Source organism: Neodiprion lecontei, chromosome 6, assembly GCF_021901455.1.
Source record: "Neodiprion lecontei isolate iyNeoLeco1 chromosome 6, iyNeoLeco1.1, whole genome shotgun sequence".
In the NCBI taxonomy this organism is placed as follows: Eukaryota; Metazoa; Arthropoda; class Insecta; order Hymenoptera; family Diprionidae; genus Neodiprion; species Neodiprion lecontei.
In genome coordinates, this window is record NC_060265.1 from 19,623,825 (window position 1) to 19,645,018 (window position 21,194).

At 38.2% G+C, this 21,194-nt stretch overlaps 3 protein-coding genes across 8 annotated transcripts in view; 1 reads left to right on the forward strand and 2 right to left on the reverse strand.

Moving 5' to 3' along the window:
- Positions 1-8,042, reverse strand: part of LOC107226993 (G-protein coupled receptor moody) — an 88,236-nt gene extending 80,194 nt beyond the window's left edge. Inside the window, exon 1 of one of the 3 annotated variants that reach the window (XM_015667992.2) lies at positions 7,924-8,042. Coding sequence is in view for 1 of the 3 variants with exons in the window: in XM_046744240.1 (XP_046600196.1) it covers positions 1,447-1,452 (6 nt within the window). In the remaining 2 variants the exon portion in view is untranslated. Of the gene's footprint in view, positions 1-1,446; positions 1,506-3,133; positions 4,070-7,923 lie in introns of those variants that run through there. The other 2 variants (XM_015667991.2, XM_046744240.1) reach the window with 2 other exon arrangements.
- Positions 547-12,501, forward strand: LOC107226994 (G-protein coupled receptor moody). Of its 3 annotated transcripts, XM_015667996.2 has the most exons (10): positions 547-1,357; positions 5,828-5,937; positions 6,837-6,977; positions 7,937-8,107; positions 8,362-8,489; positions 8,753-8,906; positions 9,006-9,205; positions 10,437-10,616; positions 11,920-12,022; positions 12,385-12,501. In XM_015667996.2, exons 2-9 carry the CDS (start codon positions 5,828-5,830, stop codon positions 11,976-11,978), a joined length of 1,143 nt encoding a protein of 380 aa, XP_015523482.1. In that variant the 5' UTR covers positions 547-1,357; the 3' UTR covers positions 11,979-12,022; positions 12,385-12,501. The 3 variants fall into 3 exon arrangements, with proteins under 3 accessions (XP_015523482.1, XP_015523483.1, XP_046600230.1); XM_015667997.2 differs by lacking the exon at positions 11,920-12,022; XM_046744274.1 differs by lacking the exons at positions 547-1,357; positions 11,920-12,022 and adding an exon at positions 1,810-2,534.
- Positions 12,502-13,161: 660 nt separating this feature from the next.
- Positions 13,162-21,114, reverse strand: LOC107227001 (ras-related protein Rab-32). Of its 2 annotated transcripts, XM_015668005.2 has the most exons (6): positions 19,530-21,114; positions 18,201-18,233; positions 16,350-16,446; positions 15,468-15,524; positions 14,451-14,695; positions 13,162-13,921 (listed from the first exon to the last, which is right to left on the reverse strand). In XM_015668005.2, exons 1-6 carry the CDS (start codon positions 19,633-19,635, stop codon positions 13,797-13,799), a joined length of 663 nt encoding a protein of 220 aa, XP_015523491.1. In that variant the 5' UTR covers positions 19,636-21,114; the 3' UTR covers positions 13,162-13,796. The 2 variants fall into 2 exon arrangements, with proteins under 2 accessions (XP_015523491.1, XP_046600238.1); XM_046744282.1 differs by lacking the exon at positions 18,201-18,233.
- Positions 21,115-21,194: the final 80 nt, after the last annotated feature.

Consider the following 21,194-nt stretch of genomic DNA (forward strand, 5'->3'; position numbering starts at 1 on the left):
TCATATTAATGGCAGTTTTGATACAGTCGAAAAAATAAAAAATGCGTCCAAAATATTTTTTTCCAATCTTCAAGAATATGAAATAAAAAAATTTCATTCAAATACTCAATTACATAAAATTATGGCTGATTTTCCCCAGACACAAAACGCGTGAGATTCCATTCGTTACATGACTGTGTTTAATAAACGCGGTGACAGGATAACGAGGCGTGGAAAATTCCACCTGTTATATTAAAATTAATCCCAGGTATTATAACCCGAAACCCTCCATCCTGATGCTGCTGCAGCTTTGTCCAGTTTCATAAAGCAGAGGCACTGTTTAATCATAAAACTGTCAAAGCGTTGCGCAGTTATATACCGGGAGAAGACCACGGATTACGCCTGACGTACGAACGAACAAAACCCATACACCGAACCCATGGTGGACATGGACGTAGATACGATTGAACAACACAGAGGTGGGAGCATTTGTCATCAGGGGACTCCCACTCCTGCGTCCTCCGTAGTAACTCCTAGTTGACAGAATGCACGGTAAGCACTAAGCAGTCTTTTCGTGACATTTGAAGCAGTCGGTCGGGCATTATTGGCGTGCAAAAATGCACTGGGAATTTTTCACAAACTACAACTGATCGCGGAGTAGGACAGAGTTGCGTAAATCGTGTCGCCGCGCGTACTCTGACATTCAGATAATAATTTATTTGAAGAGGTCAAAAGGTGTTCGGCAAAGTGATATATATTCTACCAGCCCAGACACGATAAGGAACGAAACGAGCTTGCTTAATCGCAAATCCGCGAGTCACTTGCTTGCAGAGTGTATCGCGTGATAGGATCTAGAATTGTATTTGAGTAAGAGAAATAATCGAGAGTGAAAATAAATCGGGAATTAAATCGAGATCAGTTCTTCTTTTACTACATTTTCATTCGCCTCCACTTGACTCTAACGGCTGATTATCGGTCAATAAACAACTATACTGTAAACCTTGTCTTTGATAGTTTCAAGAGTGATGTGTATCTTTTAAAACTCTCACCGATCGTCGAAAGTGCGGCCTACTGCTACTGCTCAAACAGCGTGAGTGCCCGACAATCGAAACAAAAGAGTCGATTTGAATTTCATATACGAGTCGTGTTGTACGCCCGATGCACGCACGCCCACGCACACTTGGAAGTATAAGTTTGATTGCGAGCGAATGAAGAGTGAAATTAGAAAACAGGAACGAGATAATGATGACAAACTGTTAGTCACGCTACACCGACTCTCTCTGCAGCTGAGGACCACATTACAAACCGGAGAAAGAACAAAAAGACGGTTCCGAGGGGTTCAACACCGTGTCACATTCATGTGGTAACAAAAAAAAAGGTGAGACCGACACACTTGTTAAACTCCCCCGCTGCACTTGTGCAGTCACATCAAAATCCAACGAGAAAGATATTAAAACAAAAACTTACGATCATCGAAATTCAGTGTCGGGACAAACTTATGGCTGGCTCATCAGAGATCGCGGAAAAATTATCATCGTACGATTAATAACCGTGCATTCATTGCTCCATTTATTAAAGTTCGTGATTACTTTTGTCGCGGGAGCGCTGAACGCTAGCGACATCTAGGGTATGTTTTTCGTACCAGTCGGCGTTCAATGGAATAAAAAGTGAAGGATAGTTGTTTACTGCCCTCGAGACGTGTTTCAGTTCTAGCAAACGTAGACTGGAAGTTAAATTATTGTTACAATTGGTCGGCAAAAAGCTTCGCGTATTATCTAAACTAATAAACAAGCGGTCGAATTCGACAAGACAAGAATAAAGCGAAATATGACTGTCGTCATATATGTAAAAAAAAATAAATAAAAGAATAACTAGATCTTTCCGACATGTAACCCAAACAAAATATACTAAAAGTTACTAAAAAAAAAAACTCTACATCATTTTTCAGCTACAATGTAACCGCAGATTGAGAAAACCCGTATAACGATACAACAATTCTACTTGCGAAACGTAAAAGAATCGCGTATGTGGTTTTGAATACCGCTGAGGTGTGCTAAACAGAGGTTATAAGCTATAGAAGAGTATAAAGTGCCGTAGGTATTCAAAGTGACTCGTGAATTGTTTATACGAAATTATGAAAAAAAAAACTATACATCCGCGACGAAGAATTGCAGGACGTTCAAAGATGAGTCAGAGCCGGTTCGAATGAAAAAATAATTCGGAACACGTTGCATCGTGAGCAACACGTTTTTTATCGTGTATGTACAGGCAGTGTACAGGTATGCGATACGCGGTGTACAGGCATCACCATCACCGTCCGAGAAACTTGAACACCGTGGTCAAGTCCTTTCTCTCTCACAAGAAGTGAGTCAGGTTGAGTCACTCATTGACATTCGTGTGATTAACTCGGAAATCATTCGGTGACGTCAATACCATACGATTAGAAATACCGCAGGCGCGATTAACGCGAACCTACTGTAAAGGTACAACAACAATTTCTGGGTTTTAAGACTTCCCATGAGACGTACATATCGGATACGCGATTTAAGTACAAGGTATTTTTTCTTCCAATTATTAAACACTCGCACGCGATATATTTTGGTATTTTTGTATTAAATCAGTCGTAGGTGTAAGGATATTAATCGCAACTTTCATACGATACAATATATAAGGTCTCTCACATTTTATTCCCATGGATCGCCTTTCACGCAGTTGTTGCTCCTGTTTTTCTCCACCTCTCTTTCTCTCTCTTTTTCTCCTCGTTTGTAAGTGTGTGCGAGTTTTTTTTTTTTTCATCCGCGTTACAGCGAAGGGACACATACCGGGTGTTCGTTAATTTCTTCTAATTAAACTCAATCGAGGTTAATGCGCCACAGTTTAACCCTAGTTTACTAAATCCAGCACCCCCATAGTCAGGCCAGCATGTTGTCACACATTGTGCATCCTTATATACCGTATACATTGTTCGACGTACTAAACCAACCGACGCTCTCCCAGGTTTCGTCAATTTTATTCTCGTCATGCATCATCCGGAGCATACATGGGGGGGGGGGGGTACGAAAGGTTAACAGAATCGAGGAAAATCAATCGGACTGAGCAAACAAAAAGTATAACGTTATTCGCACACTTAACGTTATTGACGTTTGAAACTTACCTCCTAGTTTGTTCTTATTTCCGGGATCTCGCACTCTCTCGTTCCGTCACATCGCGCACCTTATGCTGAATTTAAAAAACAGAGAACGGAACGCATCGACACGTTGGTTGTGCGATTAATTTTAAATACGCGACGTAAACCTAATTAACACTCCGACTTCCTGTTCTAACAAGCCTTAACGAGCATAATTTTCTGCGCCAAGTGGCTCCGAAAGCTTTTCGCCGCGATCTGGAAGCTGGGACGAAGACTGAGGAGAATTTACTCGGAATTTGCGAGAGCAAACCGCAAAGTTTTCACCACATTACTTCAGACGCCGAGTAGTTGTTGGCCGTGCTGCGACGATTGCTCGAACTATCGCAGTAAACGTATTTACGAACTTATCACGCCCGCAATGAGAGTATAACTATATACATATTGTGTTACACGTACCACGCCTCAATGAATTACTGTCACGGACAGCTGTACGTAGGTACGTACCGACCGGTGAATTAACGGGCATTGATAAACTAGCGTTTATAAATTTGACAATGAATGAGCAGCCGGAAGACAGAGATGGTGCGTGTAGGACGGATATGTATAAAGTATGTGGGTAAAATTGTACTGCGCATGTAGTTCGGATGTATGTAGATTCGTCGCGTAGCCGGAGCTGGAAAGGAAGCAAGTGAACCGGTTTTTCACATCAATTTTCAACATCGAAGGGAAACATATAGTAAACAAACATTCAATCTCACACTTGACAGCTTACGCATAATAAGCACGTTCGTAGGTGAAGAAAGGGTATGTAACACGGTTGTTCGAACGAAAGTAACTTTCCACGTTTATCACCAACTTCGATCGTAATCGAATGAAGGGAAAGCGGGGTGTTGAAATTTTGAAAAATCGTATCTTTTTTGAGCCGGTTAGTAGGAAATACGCAGTACCGACTAAGTTTCGAACGAGTTGGCTGTAACGCGAAAGAAATTTACCTATGCATATATGTCCAACACTCAAGAGGTATCTAATCGTTAAATAAACAAGAGGAGGGCAAACGGGCTGAGCGCGTGTGGAGGCGAGTTGGAGGAAAAATGTTAGTGATCGTTGAGTGAGTGTCGCTAGAGCTGGCCAAATTACGCAATAATTGTTTGGCAACAATGTAAAAAATTTTCAAAGTGGGTGTAGCTATGCGACCAAAGCTGGGTTCATCCAGTTATTCATAGCTGTAATACTGTGCGTATTATCCTAATTGTCAGGCCGAGCAGTTATGATGCTTATCGGGTGTTCCGGGCCTCCCGGAAATCCTGTACCACGATTAATTTTTCGCAATAGAAAAGACGAGGGAAAAACCTAGGACTGGCGTAAGACCGTAACAAGACGCCTTATCTCTAATCTCTACCTCATTCATCCTGTAACATTTTTATCGCGACTTAATAGGAGGGAGACAAGGCGCGCCGGAAGGTGACAAACAGTTTGTCTACCTCGACGTCGGGAAGCACGTTCACTGCTTTTAGTCACACATTCGTGCATATTTTTGGGACAAAACGGAGAATGCACGCTAGCCTCCCGATATCCGCCCGCTACGGGGACTGCTTGAAACGAATTCGAAACGGAATTGAAGGAATCCGATGACTGTGTACGTCGTGCTTAGCAACTTTTCACAACACCCGATATTAACGTAGCCACATCTTTCGATAAGCTCATCGCTCCTACTGCTTCGGTGATACGTTAAGTGTATCAAGTGATCGAGTCATCTCGCTCTAATGGCTATTCCGCGTATTTCCACTTCGCGTGATTCACCATTCATTGCCAAACGACTCGACGAGACATTGATAATCGCTATTCAAACTATGGCACGTAACGAGGCGCGGTGTTATTACAAGCTGTTCTCGCTGAATGGACATACATGGAACAGGTTGTACACAAGGAGATACATGAGTCGAAAAAAAAACCCAGCGGGATCCGCCAATTTGTACGAAAATTATTCGAGTATTTGATTTCGAATAGGGACAGTCGGGGCAGAATTTCGAATATTAAAGTTGTTATCAGGTTCGTGGTCATCGTACCGATTTTTAGCCTTGAAACCAAGCTTTGTAAATTTCAACCGAAGAGCTTCAAGTCCGCAGTCTCAAGTGTACATAATTGATTTTCAAGAAAAATTTCTGACGCGTCGTTTCTCGCTCTTTCATTATTTTACTTAAATTACACAAAGTAAAAGAAGTGCCTACGGAGAATTTTTTCTGTGGTTCGGTTGCCTTGTGTAAAATTAGTTCGTCAAGTTGAAACCATCAGGAAACCGAGTAAGTTTCTGAAAAAAAATGTTATTGCTGCAACTTCCGGGTAACCATGAAGAAATGAACGACCGAATGTCCGGTTCAGTAATATAAATATTCGAGGAAAATGATGACGTTAGTGGGAAACTTGTCTTTCCCCATATTTCAAAGCTGACTCATGCCAGTCCTTCTAATTGTCACATCGAACCCGTATGTGTGTTGAACACAAATGACGACGGGCGAGAACGTTGAAATTTTCATTTTAAAGGTCATTCTCATGCTCCTACCGAACTAATCCGTTAATTTGACGTTGACGAATTAACGTGTATACGGTAGATTAAACACGGTTCCAGACACGGGTGTACAGGTCGAGTTACGAGTGCGCCCCCATCATTCGTCGAAGAGTGGGTAAAATTGACGCGAATAAATCGATTATTAAATGTTACAGATGACCGGAGCCGATCATTTCTTCAAAATGGAACCCGAAGCTACTTGGCTATCGCAGATCACCCAAGAAGCCAATCGCAGCATGCCGATCATCGATAGCGAGCATTCAAGGTAAATGAGAATCCATTGCCGTATCTCTGTCCAATGCGTGTTGATTCTGCAGTCGACACTCGTGTATGTCGGAGATAACTCGAAGCCAAATCTACTCGTGACATCGTCGTTTTCAAAAGTATGTGCGATGCGTCGGTTCGCGTAAACTGCGTTTCTTTCTTTCTTATTTCCTCGAGAATTCTTCGATGATCCATCCTGGCCTCTCTCGCTCTCTATAAATCTTTCAACTCATCCCCCGTTTTCTTCCTTGGCGTTTCAAGAATTCATTCCGTACCCGATTGGTTTCGGTACATAGTTTAGAGGACGTCAAAACACCGACGATAAGGTGTATACTGTACATAGGATGTAGTGTGAAATAGACAATTTGGCGGAAAACGAGGAAAGTTTTGCATCCATATGAGAGGGAGTCAGATTATGCAGTTTGCCAAAGCAGTTTCCCATTTCGCGACGTTATTAGGTGGCAGTAGCTGCAAGTGGAAGCTATAAGTTTTACAGCATACCTAGAACTTGTTGAAAAAAGCACACGCATTTATATAGCCAATCAGCGTCGCTGCTGCTATTCCGTCTTTATGGCTTATTGCATACCCGCTCCAGATTCAGAACAATATTATAAGCTGGATTACGACAGGGACAATATTTGTTCCGCTGCAAATTTTTCGTGCAGTATTCGGAGCTTGCTTGTTTCATCGGAAAAAGGAGGGGCGACATTTTTCACACACGATTGTTAACTACGACAAGAAGGACATTTTTTATTTATTTTTTTTCAAATAATGCATTTTAACCAAAATACAAGCACCGAGTATAACGACTACGCGAATATAATTCAGACATTCTCAATTTTCTTTCCCTGTCTTGGTTTTGATTTAACGTGTTGTTGTTTTTTTTTTATTTTGTTGCAGGTTTTCCAGACCGCTGAGGAATTTTGCCGCAACCGCGGCAATTTTGATACTGGTAACCGGGGTGCTTGGAAATCTTTTGACAATCATAGCACTCTGCAGGTACCCGAAAGTCCGGAACGTAGCCGCTGCTTTCATAATTAGGTAGGTTAATGTGGTGCCTCGGATGTTAGAATCACCACTATATAAAATGAATAAATATGTTCGGAGTAGAAACAGATATCGCGTAAATAATTGAATCATCTGGCACGGTAAGAAATCAATTGAATTTAAAACTTTGTCGCGCCGCGCAGGCTGCGAACGGTGAAAACTTTTTACAATTGGAAGTAATTACGTCTCTTTTATCGGTTTCTTTGTCCGACGTTTCTTCTCTTCCTCGGCTACTCGGGAGGCGCCCTGTTCAATTTATCTTCACAAAACCTAGCAGCAGCATACTGTAGCCTGTAGAGGAAACGCTTGGCAAAGAGTTGTAATGTATAAATTGCGTCGTTGTACTATATTTGCAAGCGAGCTTTCCCAGGGTTTTGAATCGAACGAAGAATACGTCTGTCTATGTATATGAACGAGCCGTGGCGAGGGATGCTTTTCGTCAAATTTAATAAAACAAATTCCAAAAATGTGTCAAGTGAGCAAAGAGTATAATAAAATTGGTCGCACCTTTCTCGACCCTCTGGCTATATTTCCGACGACCCACCCTCGGGAGTAAATTAAATTTCGAAACCCAAATCAAATTCAATTCCCAAGTCTTTTCTGGCTTCCACAGAGCTACGATACCGCATTTTTCGCTATTCGTCTTCGTCGTTTCGTACTGCGAATTTCTATCGACGTTCACCTTAAATTGTAGCTTTCTGGAACCTTGAAACGCGGGGCAAAAATCGAACTCTCTCACATCTGTATCTTTTGTTGCGGTTATTTTGTTTTTCTCATCGCGTTGACACGAATCTTCACTAAATTTTCAACTCGAAAAATTTCTTTTCTTATTTTCATAGAATTTCGTGACCAGAAGTGCGAAAATTGTGAAGTTGAAAAAGTTCACAATTGCAAAAATCTCTCGTACTTCATTAGCGTCATAATGATTGCTTATTCTTACGTCTGAATTCCAGTTTATGCGTGGCGGATTTCATCTTCTGCCTGCTTGTACTGCCCTTTGACTCTATACGTTTCATCGACGGTGGATGGGCTGAGAACAATTTCCTCTGTCACCTGGTGCCGTTCTTGAGATACGGCAACGTCGGCGTCAGCTTGCTCTCCGTGGCTGCTATCACGGTCAACAGGTAAAACAAATATTCATACGTGATACGTATTATATCAAAGTGTCGGATATGGTGACGTCGGTTTAATCTCCTGCGAGAAAAAGTTACATGAGACATGTACAAAAACCGAAAACTGTGAATCTTTACTGTTGCGATCGACTAAAACATCGTCATCGGCTGGTAAAGAGTACCTGACTTTTCAAATTCGTGAATTTCCTCCCAAAAATCATGTAATAAAGTTTTTTAAATAATCAGAATTTTCCTTGCGAATATAGGTATATCATGATAGCTCATCACGAGATATACAACAAGGTTTATAAAAAGCATTGGATCGCGTTAATGATCCTGTTCTGCTGGTGCTTTTCGTACGGTATGCAAGTCCCGACGCTGTTAGGAATTTGGGGTGAGTAAAAAATGCCAAGCTTATTGACAAGTACATATTCCTGGAGACACAGACGCACACGAGGCCGAGTTACTACTTATGTTAGTGCGTACCGTGTATTTAATTATTCGAGCCGGCGCGGCGACCAGATCCGATTAGGAAGTTGAGAAATCATGTCGGCCGATCTGTCAATCAGTCAGAGGTGGCAATGACGCGTGCTTGCAGTTGGCCGGCAAGTTGACGATTCACGGGCTGTAGATCTCTGATCCTAAACCTCGTTCCAGGCAAATTCGATTACGACCCCAATCTCGAGACCTGCTCCATCGTCAAGGACGCCCAGGGTCACAGCTCCAAGACCTTCCTGTTCGTCATGGGATTCTTAATACCATGCATCATGATCGTGGGATGTTATGCGAAGATATTTTGGGTTGTTCACAGGTGAGATTTACCGATCGCCGAATCGAGGAAAATTTCAAGGCTATTGAAAAAATGCGCGACTCCATTTGTGTAACACGCCCTGTTCCGACTGTTCACTAGATCCGAATCACGAATGAGAAAACACGCTGCACCGACTATCAAGTCACCGCACTCACCCAGGAAGGATGTCAGGGAGATAAAACAGCGGAGAAGCGAGTGGCGCATCACCAAAATGGTCCTTGCTATTTTCCTCAGTTTCCTAGCTTGCTACTTGCCCATCACGATCGTCAAGGTCGCCGATTCTTCCGTCCAGCATCCTGGTGAGCATTCCATTTCACGATAGTCATTTATATTCTTAATCATTAGTCAATATTCTGTCTGCAATATTCGAAAGAAAACGTATATTTTTATTTTTTTAATCGTTCATAATCCATTACATTCCCTGATTCCATCCAACATACTTCAAGGTGTTCCACATATTTCCGCATCATTTTGTTACTCATTTCTACAAGGTTGTGTTTTATTCTTTGCTCGAATGTTGGACCTGCAATGTTAATCATTACATGACTTAACTCCTAAATTCATCCATTAATTCGATTCGAATAGCTCTGACTTGAATCACTCATTCGGGCTCATGTGTTTTTCTAATCGAATCAAAAGTAATAACAATAACAATAACCACCGACTTGTCGCAATCAATTTAAATTTTTCGAACGATAAAAATACAAGGAATATGTACATACCTACGCGTAATATAGTAACAAGTAAAATCGTGAAGTAAGAATTGAATAGAAAACAGGAATTGTGTTGAGAAATGAGGAGAAATTGGAAAGTTTTCAAGATGATACAATCCATATCCTATCAGGGAATGCGAAGAATTGAGGCTGCAGTGAATTTCACTGCGAATATTTCTCACACGATTTTTCATTGCAACTTACACCTGACATACAAAATTCACCGGCTTCTGCGAAGATATTTTACAAAGTTATGCAGGCCTGCAAAAATTCCAGCAGGAAATTTTCTATAGACGTTCTGTACATACGTATACTTTCTCCTGTATAATGCTTTGTGTAACATTATAGACGTACACTTGTCCGCATTAATTCTGAGACAGCTAATTTTTTCCACCAATCGGTCAAGTTGGCAATGCAGAATCAACCCGCAGCGCCACTGCCGGCCAGCCGCGAAACAGACACAATCTTTGTAAACATAACATAACCCATGACCGTCGAATCTAACCTTAGAATACGTGTCAATCCAACAAATCATTATCCCCGCGGTATTCCAAGGTTAGATTCGACGGTCATGGGTCATGTTACGTTTATCGAGATTGAGTTTGTTTCGCGCTCGGCCGACTACGGCGCTGTAGATTTCTCTGTGTTGCCAGCATAACTGTCTGGTGTAAAAAATTAGCCGACTCAGATTCATTGTCCCCAAGTGTACATGACACAATATTTGGAGGAGTGCAGAAAATCGGTTAGGGTATTTTTATTTTTTTCCTATCGAGTGACCGTGACGTTGATTATAATTATCGAATAATTACCCTTCCAGGACTCCACGTTGCCGGCTACCTTTTGCTTTACTTCGCCTCCTGCGTGAATCCAATAATCTACGTGATAATGAACAAGCAATACAGGCAGGCTTACGCCGGGGTTATAAGCTGCTCGAGTATCCGGGCATCGCTAACTCCTCACGGGAGCAGCGCGCCAGCACAGAACAATTTACACCAAGGTAACCATCACCACCATCAACATCACAACATCCACACGCCAAACCAAGTCCACCACAACCACGTCCATGACATCGTCGTCGCGACGGTAGCTACGGTCACGAAACTCTGACCGAACCACCGTGTAACCAAATTACAATTGCAGTTTACACAGTTTCGTAAGTGAAGGGACTAAAATGCTTCTAAGATTGGTGGCATCGGCATGTCTCGGCGCAACTCGGGCCGGTTGATTAATTAACTTCTCTCTTCTCTGTGTGATCATGCCTGTGTGTTTATAACAATATCCCGCATTGAAAACAGAAAAAAACAAAAGAAACGAAAATTGAGGATGTTTCAGGCAAAACAACAATTCTGACGTGCCAAAGGTTTAGAAGAAAGTTTCAACAATTAACCGAATTCAATTTGCTTTGAATAGTAATTCGACGCTTATAAACCATCTGAGAATTCCAATATAAAGAGAGCTAATTACTTGAACAACTTTGTACAGCTAATCACGTTGTAGGCATGGTACTACTTCTCAAGTGTCAAAAGCATATCGTTCATTCAATTTTCATTAATTATAGCTCGTTTTGTTCTGAAATGAAGTCTTTACAAATATTTGGTGCTGCAGACTTTTGACAAGAGGAGTTCGCAATCTACATCGACAGACTTGTTGATACGACGTATATTACGAACTTGACGAACTTAAAGTAAATTCACATTTTTTCAATGTTTTTTTTTTCTCACGGCAAAGGTTTTTTCATTAATTTACTTTACTACTTTAATCAAATTTACTTCGATGGAATTCAATCATAGATTTTCAACCTTTGTCTTGCCTCGACGTTTTTTCGACTAGACTATACGTATTATGCGTCTGATACATCCTTGAGCAGAAATCCTCGCACGTCATTCTGAATATCCAATCGCATCTACACATCCTATTACACAATATATTTACACCAGACGTAGGTATACGATACCTGTTAGTATTAAATTATAAATCGTACCTAAATTTATTGCGATTAACAAGCAAACGATACATCTTATCATATCTTCTTTCTATCTATAATCTACCTGTGAGCGGTAATTGGTAAACGACGATTTCTAAACGTTCGTGGTTCTCCTAACCGATCCAAAACAATGGACAGAGACGAAAGACCTCTGTTAGCTCGTTGAATCCATTATTTGGCCTATTCACTAATTTCACAATTTATCTTCAATGTGCAACCAATATCACCTATCTATATCATCAACACAATTCTCTTTCAATGTAGCTAGAGCTATTCTTTTCTTCCAAGGACTTGACGATTGTTTTCCTTTTGACAGTTTCAGGTGTAGCTGATTCGAACTACCCAAATATTTTTTTACTTAAAACCATTCCATGAAAACCACAGTCGGACGTTTGCATGTTCGGTGGCAGTGAATATAGGTACCTACTAATGCACTACAGTAATAGTAGTAGTAACAATATTGGATTATAATTAACAAACTAATCTACCTCGAATTTAATCGAAAACTGTATTTCTATACGGCATAAAAAAATAAACATATATATTTTAAAACACACTTACTACAAACTAACACCGAACTAACAATGAAGGTCGGACTGTAATTTTGTAAACCGAGTTTTAACAACTAACAACCGTTTCGTTGATCAAGTTTTTATCTCAATTATCGTGTTGAATATTTATTTCATCTTTTAATTGTCAATTAATTTTACTTAACGATGACCTTCGTGTTATATCTGTATATCAAATGAATACCGTTGACATTAGTTTCCTCAAATTTCAGACTCTTCAAGAGATAGCTACAGCAGAACTATGGTGTCCAACGTATCCGTGGCTATGAACCCGATGAGTCCTACGAGAGATTCGCACTCCAAGGATATATTGTGATTTTCCAAAGGACCGAAAAACAATTCGCTCTGAAATAGCCCCGTTGTAACAGTCTGCAATATTTTAGGAGATGTAAGACTCGGCGAAGTGGACGATAAAATGTCAAGATTGCTTTGACACAGTTACCGTAAGTGAGCCTTGTCGAATCGTTGCGAGCCAAAGCTGTCTTTTACGTGGACTTTGTTCATATTCTCAGACTTTAAACCTGAACTTTTTTCACGGTAGAGGCGATTTAAATGAAACGCAGTAATCGCGCTTATACAAGAATCTCGTTAATTATACCAAGAATCGTTAATACACTGATTAAGAATCGCGCGTTCCTCGAGTCAGAAAACGATCAAGTATAATTAAAAAATTTATATTAAAACCCGTGTTAAGTTTATTGTATATTTAAACCGTAGTTTTATATCAATACTAAAGCAAAATTCGAGTGTATCCATACGCGTACATACCTATACATATGTATTTAGGCATTTTTATTTATAATAAAAATAAGCTCTATACTTGACCGAAGCCTAATCGTAGCATGTATAGGAATAACGTATGTATATAATATGTTACGTACCACGCATACATACATATAAATATTCCTTGCAGACATATCATATTTTTACTAAAATAATATTATAGAAAAATATCATATGCCGAGCGGGATCATGTAACAATTTATTATAACCAAAGATGATAACGATACAAAACAAGAAAAACATATATATGTATATACACATACGCACCCTTGTAAATATATCGCTGTTATAGGTATATGCAGGTAATTAAAGTATTATATTAAAGATCAGTCGATGTACGAATGATAAAATCAAAGACTATATTTTATATGATTCGAAACAAAGATGTATATATATATATATATATATATACACATATATGCACGGAAATTCATATCAATATTACCACATATTTTTATGTACAATTATTAAAATGTCTGTAAAAAACCAAATATATATACACACACACGATTATATACGCGCCTATCACTAATTCACGTACATGTAATATGATTTTTTCCATAATTTTCAATGCAAGATCGGTAACCCGTATTCGTAGATTCGTTCAATAGGTGTTATTATACATCTGCTGAACAAACCTGTATAACAATTAACATCATGTACGTACATAAATCGATATGAGATAATATTATTTATATATATACGTCATAATTACGCATCTCGTGAAACGATATATCGTGTCAATTTCGGGTTAATGACGTAATTTTGGCAATCATGTTGAATATTGTAGCTAAATACGTATGCGAAATAGATATCTGAAATTCACGAAAGCGTTTGTTCATCAGATTTTACAACACGTATTTTTCTCCTGAAACACCGGTCCGTCTCGAAGTTTTATGGAGTCGCGTATCTGGTCCTCTACTCTGGTCTTTATAACATTTTCCACCAGGTATCGGATCGCTTCGTCTGCGAAAATAAATACGTCATAATTTTCCGCATGAATGAATTATACGCTTGGAATTCCGGTAATTTTCACCAATTTAGCATAGAGAAAATAAATTAATTCTCGTTAAATCGATGAGAAAATAGTCGCTTCATAAATTTGTTATCAATAATCATACTGTTCAGAATCTAGATTTGATTTACGCAATCGTGTCTGTGATACCTACTAAATCCTGGTGGAAAAATTTCTCTGCAAACTTTTCAAATAAGCTCGATGAAATTCCGTTGGAAATTAGAAAAAGTTGCCGAGATTTTCACGTCGCATCGGAAAAGTTTCGAATATACTTGCACGCATATTTGCGAAACGATTTGTTACTTCTGTGTACGCTTTATACATTTTTCACCGAGTGAAACAACGTTGCATAAAAATCCCTGAAGGTTTTCAAAAACAAAACGTGGCTAAACTTTCTCCAAGTTCTTTCAGAGAAATTTTTCCTGCACCGGATTTAATTTTGTTTAAATAATTGCGTGTACGAAGCTGGAGAGTACGAACCGATATTAACGTTTTCCTTAGCCGATGTAATGTACCAGGAACCGATGGAGTTTTCTTTGCAAAACTTGACGATCTGCTCGTTGGGAATTGCGGAATGTTCAATGTCGCATTTATTCGCGAGCAGTACGACGGGTATGTTGGATCCATCTGGGAGGGTGATTTTTTCGCGTAAATCGACGAGCCATTTCTTGACAGATTGAAAAGTCGCTATCCTCGAGATATCGAATACCAGAGCAGCGGCAAGCCTAGGAAATCATTGTGTGCTGTAATATTTGTCTCTTGGGATTTGACATTTTCTTTTTTTTTTTTCTTTTTTTTTTTGACATCACACCACAGCCTCGGAATATTTACGCGCGTAACGTATATAAAGAATTTCAAATGGAAAAGAGGAAAGAAAGAGAGATGACTGCAACGAGCAACTTTGAATGATTTCGCTTCTCGGTGTGACAGGCGAGTTTGCTGTTTATAACGAAATCCTGATTTGTAAACAATTGTATGGGTTTAAAAAAAGTGCAGTGATGACGCCGAGGCTCGATCTCGTTCACACATTTCTAAGAAAATTTCTGGCATAAGCTTTTCTCTCTTTCTTTCTCTCTGTTTTTTTTTTTTTTTTTTGCATTGATTCTTCTCTTTTTTCACACACGTTCAGATAAGGGAGAACATGAGACGCGATAAGAGACGGAAATTTGTAAACAACGTATCTGAAAATGCTGACAAGAAAAGCTATATTTAAAGCTAAAGGCAAACAGTTTGGTATATTCGTAGCGGAGGAAGTAAAGTCGGAACAACGTTACTGCACAGAACGGAACGAAACCAGGTCACGTAAGACTTTCGATGCACGTAGGTACGAGTATACTACAATGTAGTATGCAACAACGTTGAAATTTCATTTTTTCAATCATAAAAACCAACATTAAATACCACAACGAGAACTATTTACACACTGTGAATTATTATAAATATAAACTCTTGATACTGATAGATAAGTAAGATATAATAAAATAAAAAAACATTTACGCGTATTTGTAGTAAACTCTCGTCATGTAACCAAATCTCTCGTGTCCCGCAATGTCCCTAAAAAGGTAAACGGAAAAAAATTAGGTCGTTAAAAAATAAAGAAGCATTAGAAAATTTGTACCAAAGCAGTGATTAACCGATAAATTAACACAGAGTGTCACTATTTAACGATTTAATCTTTAGTTCAGAAATTTCGCTTTCTACTCGGATGTCTTTGAACTTAATTTTCGCAACGACCGTGACGGAAATTTGAGTTTATTTAATCATTTGAAATGACTAAAATACAATTGAAACCTCGACACAGTTTATCGTATATTGTGAACTTATTTTTGATCAAATTAGATACGATCAAATAAGGATTAGCAGAATTTTTCGGTTTACTTCAATATTATTGCGAATAAAGCTAAAAATAGTGCCACCCTGATATTGTGCGTAGGTATGTAGATTTTTATATATTTTCGAACGCATGCGAGAATATATCCCTTGTTAATTTTAGCTGATGAAACTCATCATTCGAAGAATAAAAGTATAGATAGAGACCTTCGAGTTAAGATGTGTTATAAGCTTGGAGTAAAGGCGATATGTATACATGAAAAAATTTATTCATCTCAAACACGTTTTCAAATATTTTCCCTTCGAATTATAATCAGGCTTATTTGTTTTTCAAAGAATTTATTATGTTCAGTCCCTTCGGCGAATAATTAATCTCGATAAAAGCGGTATTTATACGCGTGATCCGAGCTTCGTGTATACAAGCTCGTTTGGTTCCCCAAAAGTTACGCCGCCAATTCCGTGTAACTTAATCAACTTGTATAGATAAGATTCGGTTTTAATTTTGGAGAAAAATATACTCGTCACGTAATGATGCAAATTGACAATTACCATAATTGCAGATTTATTTTTGTATGGGGATCCCAGTCGAGAGTTTTTATCGCAAAATCAGCGCCTATGGTAATCTTGTAATTCGATGAGAATTTCCCTGGAAGAATAAGGAGAAGATGAGAAAAAAAATATGTGAAATAGGATGAGAGAGAAAAAAAATGGTGAAGATAATAAATAAATTTATGAGTGACTCGTAAATCGTGAGAATGAGAATATTTATTCAAATCCATGCAAATCTCGCACAAAGATGCGGGCGCATTCATGCCGACATATAACCCTTACATTACAGGTTCAGAAGTTACACCCGCTCACCATAGGGCAGCTTTTTCCTACTAGTTTATGCATTATAAGCCACTTTAGAGCCGCGGATCGTCTCGAGAAGACGCCAGATTATCACTCGCGATTTTTATAAGCCGGTAATTGTAAACCAAATCTTATATATATATACTTGTATAAGGGTACAAAAAAAGTAAGGAAAAAGCGAAAAGTCTAGCGTTAAAAGTGAAGAAATTTATAAATAAAATCAGAAAGCTTTGGTGGAGAATTACATAAAAAATTGCACTGGATGATTTAAGAGCGTCGTGCGGAAAATTTTAAAAAGAAAATATAAATAGTGCCAAAATTTGTGTGCACAAGAAAGAAACAAAAAATTACAAGGTTTTTCATGACGGTCAGGAGCTTGAAAATTTATAATGATTTTCAGAAAAACATAAAAAGCAAAATGTGAACTAAAAATGATGAAAGACGTAACCAAAATCGTACGTAATGTGAATCATCCGTGTGATTCAGTTTCCATTGTGATTATCCCCAAAACTCTGTCTAATACACCCACGTAAGTATACAGTGTAACTCTTAAACCGGCTACACTTCAGTAGGCTAAAGAAACGGAACTTTCTCAGTCGAAACTCGAGCTATAAATGGTCTTTGGTGAAGAGACGGATTTTATTTCACCGCGAAGCATCGTTTCTCCTCGAAAGTTACGTACATTTAATGTATACATATAAGGGATTATTTATATGTAGCGGTTTGTCACCATGTAAAGAAAATATACATATATCTACAAACGTCATACATATACATAGGACATTTAATGACGACTCGACTTGCAGCTACACAACTCTGTCAATCAATTATTCAATATATACAGTTTGCATGCATATATTTATACATTGATGCAAATTTTTTCTCCAGATCGTCATTCGAAAATCTTTAAATTCGTCTAAAATTCTGTTCAAGAGAACAATAATTTTGAGATGCCTACCTTTTTAAATGGTTCTAATTGTTATTGTGCTTTACTTTTCGTACATGTTTATTTTATACCTGATGTTGAGAAATTTTGTATCCGTGTCTTAATATTTTCTCAATACGACAAATGTACTGTGAATACACGGTAAATGTAGTATTATACAGTTGTATATTATAACATGTACAATTAAAAGAAACGGAACATATCTGTTGCTTTCAAAAATGTATTTACTCAAAGTTTGACGTAAAAAATACGTATGGATCATGCTATTGGTACATTTACCAAATGAAATATCTTACAGTTCGGTATTAATTTCTATAAGCCATCGAGAATACTTCGCGGAAATATTATAAGAGTTTGGGTAGTAAAAATAGAAACATCATGCGACTGAATTCAAGAGCTCGAAAACTGATTAATAAAAATAGATCAAACCCGCGATACGTAGGAAGAAATAAGTTTCGCTCTCTTTCCTAATTCCCTCTTTCCTTTCATTTTCTCAAGAAGTAATGACGCGTACGTGCGGACATCTGAACACACAATAAAGCATGCATTATTTTCATTCATGCAAGACTGTAATTATCGAAGTGGCTAAAGAAGAATATTACCTTCGGTATATCTCCGGACGATGGCTGTTTTACCTAAAAGTAATCGAAAACCGATACCTGATATGAATTATGTTTCAAAGTAAAATAACTAATTACGGGTTCGAAATTAGTAAATCTAGCATAACGATACAATAACAACTAGCCACTGTTTTACAACTTTAGAATTAGTTTGTAAAAATATCGGTTAGAAAATAAATTAACCTTTCTTTATTGAAGCTTTAATTACCGCATACTGCGTTTCTGTAATTTCGGAGACTATGGAATAGCGCGATTAATCCTGAAAGGGACGTTTCGTTACGCTAGCGTTACGAACTTCAACCTTCTTATGTATTTACATGTATATCAGTTATTGCGACTCAGTACACAGCAACTAATTATCGCCCGTTACCGAGATTATCGGAAAACACATACCAGCTTCATGGTGTAGAGAAAATAATAATACGAGTAAAACAGAAAGGGACAAACAGTCAGTAATTGGAATACGGTCACAGTAATTGGAGTAATTGAAATCTCCCGTTACCGTAAGCGTGTGAACAATTACCGCTGAAAGCGGATTATAATATGTTTAGTTCGAATGAGACGAATTAAAGAAAGTAGCCAGCTTCCGCCAGTACAAAAGTAAATATAAATAACCGTATTTCGACGGTTGCATCAGCCACAGAAATTAGATCGAAATTGAGGCTTTCAAGAGTTTTCACTTATCCAGTTGCTCGACAGAAAAGTTAAGGTAAAGAATCAGTAAAAAGTGTAAGTTAGAAGCTTGCAAAAGTGATCTTCAAATCACAAACGACAATCGATTTCTGACCAATCGTGTAACGGATCCAACGCTAACAGGATTGGGTGAAAATTCATTGTCAAATTTTTCAAGAATTCGGCCCTCTGACTTTGAAAGGTGTGAATACAGTGGATCAACGTTTTTTTCTCCTCAAGATTCGAGTACGAACGATTGACGGAAAAAAGAACTGATCAAATTGTCGACATAATTGGTTAAAGACGCCAGTTACACTTTAAAGAATTTATTTTACAAGCGTCCGACGCAGGCAACAAGTACTGGGGATAACATTTGAACGTCGGCGGTAAGAGAAATGCAAAACAGCTGACGATCGGGTAGAAATGACAAACGTTAAAACCGTTGATGATTCGAAATTTGAAAGCGTGGCGAAGATTAACTGGAAAATAATAAAGACGTTACGGTTCTTTCTCGAGATATAACTAAACTCAATCAGATGTTTACAAGTGTTTATTCCTTGAAACCGGCACGAAAGGCATTTTGTATCGTAATATTCAAGATGCTTATCGCAATATTGCTGGAAACTTTTCTCAACTCACCAACGCCGTAATCACCGATGATCAGAAACTTGAAAAGTAACTCTTTTTGACCGAGGTTCGAAAGAGGAACGTCCGAGTCTCTTCTGATCGTTCTCTGGCTGCTCATTTTCCCAATTTTCGTTTCCCGATTTATTTCCCTCCGCGATTTATCAACCCGGTTCTGTATTTTAGGTTAGAAATCTGTCCACACTCTCGACACTCTGGATCATTTCGCTTCGAATATTGTGATAAGCTCTGCTCTGGCTATCTCCTGGCATGCAGCTGTATGCGAGCGCATTTATACACACATTTACGTGAAAAGTAAACGTGTCAATTCTCTGTCTCGCCTTCAGTTTCATCGATAACAATTCGTTTCGAGTGTACGGGATATTTTCAACACTTGGAAACAGGTTGTATTTCGATTCAGATCGCGTCACAAGTTGTACGCAACTTTTTCCAACAGTACAATGCACCTCGGCAGTTAAAACGGAATTCGGATTCCGTCGTTTATTTTCAAAGTATGATAAACACTAATTGTTGAGGTTCATTATGCCAGATTTGAGAACCTCTCTAGCTCGAAGCTGACACGATCTGGTGTCGAATTGAGACACTAGGATTCAAAGATGAATAATTAATAGTCTTATAATGCCGCGAAATCTTTGCACGGAATAAGCCGATGTTTAATCTGCGGCCACGTATTATTGAACCAGTTGAATAATCTATCGCTTATCCTTTGTCATATTGTTAGAAGAAAAAACCCACTTAAGAATCTTGTACAATGTACTGTATAAACAAATTGTTATAGATTATAATTACATTTTAAAGTAACGATTTTACACATGCGCAGACAATGACAATTGACACTAAAATTTATAAGTCGATTTTCAACGAAAGGAGAACGGAGGAAAAGAAATGATTTATTTGAATACGTATTACCCATTTAAGATAGTAGATAGACGGAAGAGAAAAAGGGAGCGGATCGTGTCTTAAACCTTTCTTTCGGAAATTGATAACGAAATTCTCATTTAAATAAATTTCGTGAACATTATCATTAAGTAAATCGACATGTCTCCTTAGTTGAAAAACATTTAAAATATGAATTCAGCCTATTATGCGGAAAATAACGGCGGTGAATTCATCCGTTGAAGAGCAAAAGCATAAAAATTTCCGGATATAGAACAAAGTTGTTGAACTTGTACTCATTTCTTTGTTTTCAAAATATTTAAGAATCTATCAAATTTAGTTTCTCCTGAAGTTACCATACACCTTGTGCAATAATACATTTAATATTCAGGAAACAGAACAGGCATCAAAATTTAATTTCTCTTCCATGTTCTTCATAATTGCGATTATGCGACGAATAACACATTATTAACGTACTGTTTTCTCAATCAGATTGTGAGAAGAAAATAATTTGGTCTCGATGCATATATAAGTTTGCACCCATCACAAATTCGTTACTCGGTAGCTTCACATCAAAACACCTAAATCATTTTTCCGAAAAGCTTTCTTCACAAAGTGAACATTAATTCTCATCAATTTTATAAAGACACGTTGAATCATATTCACTAATCTTCAGAGTTAAAAGAATTCGATGGAAAACTTCACAACTAACAGTTGTTTACAGATTTTTTGCGAAACCTCGATATGTTGTAGATTATTTACTGGTAAAACAAAAATTCAAGA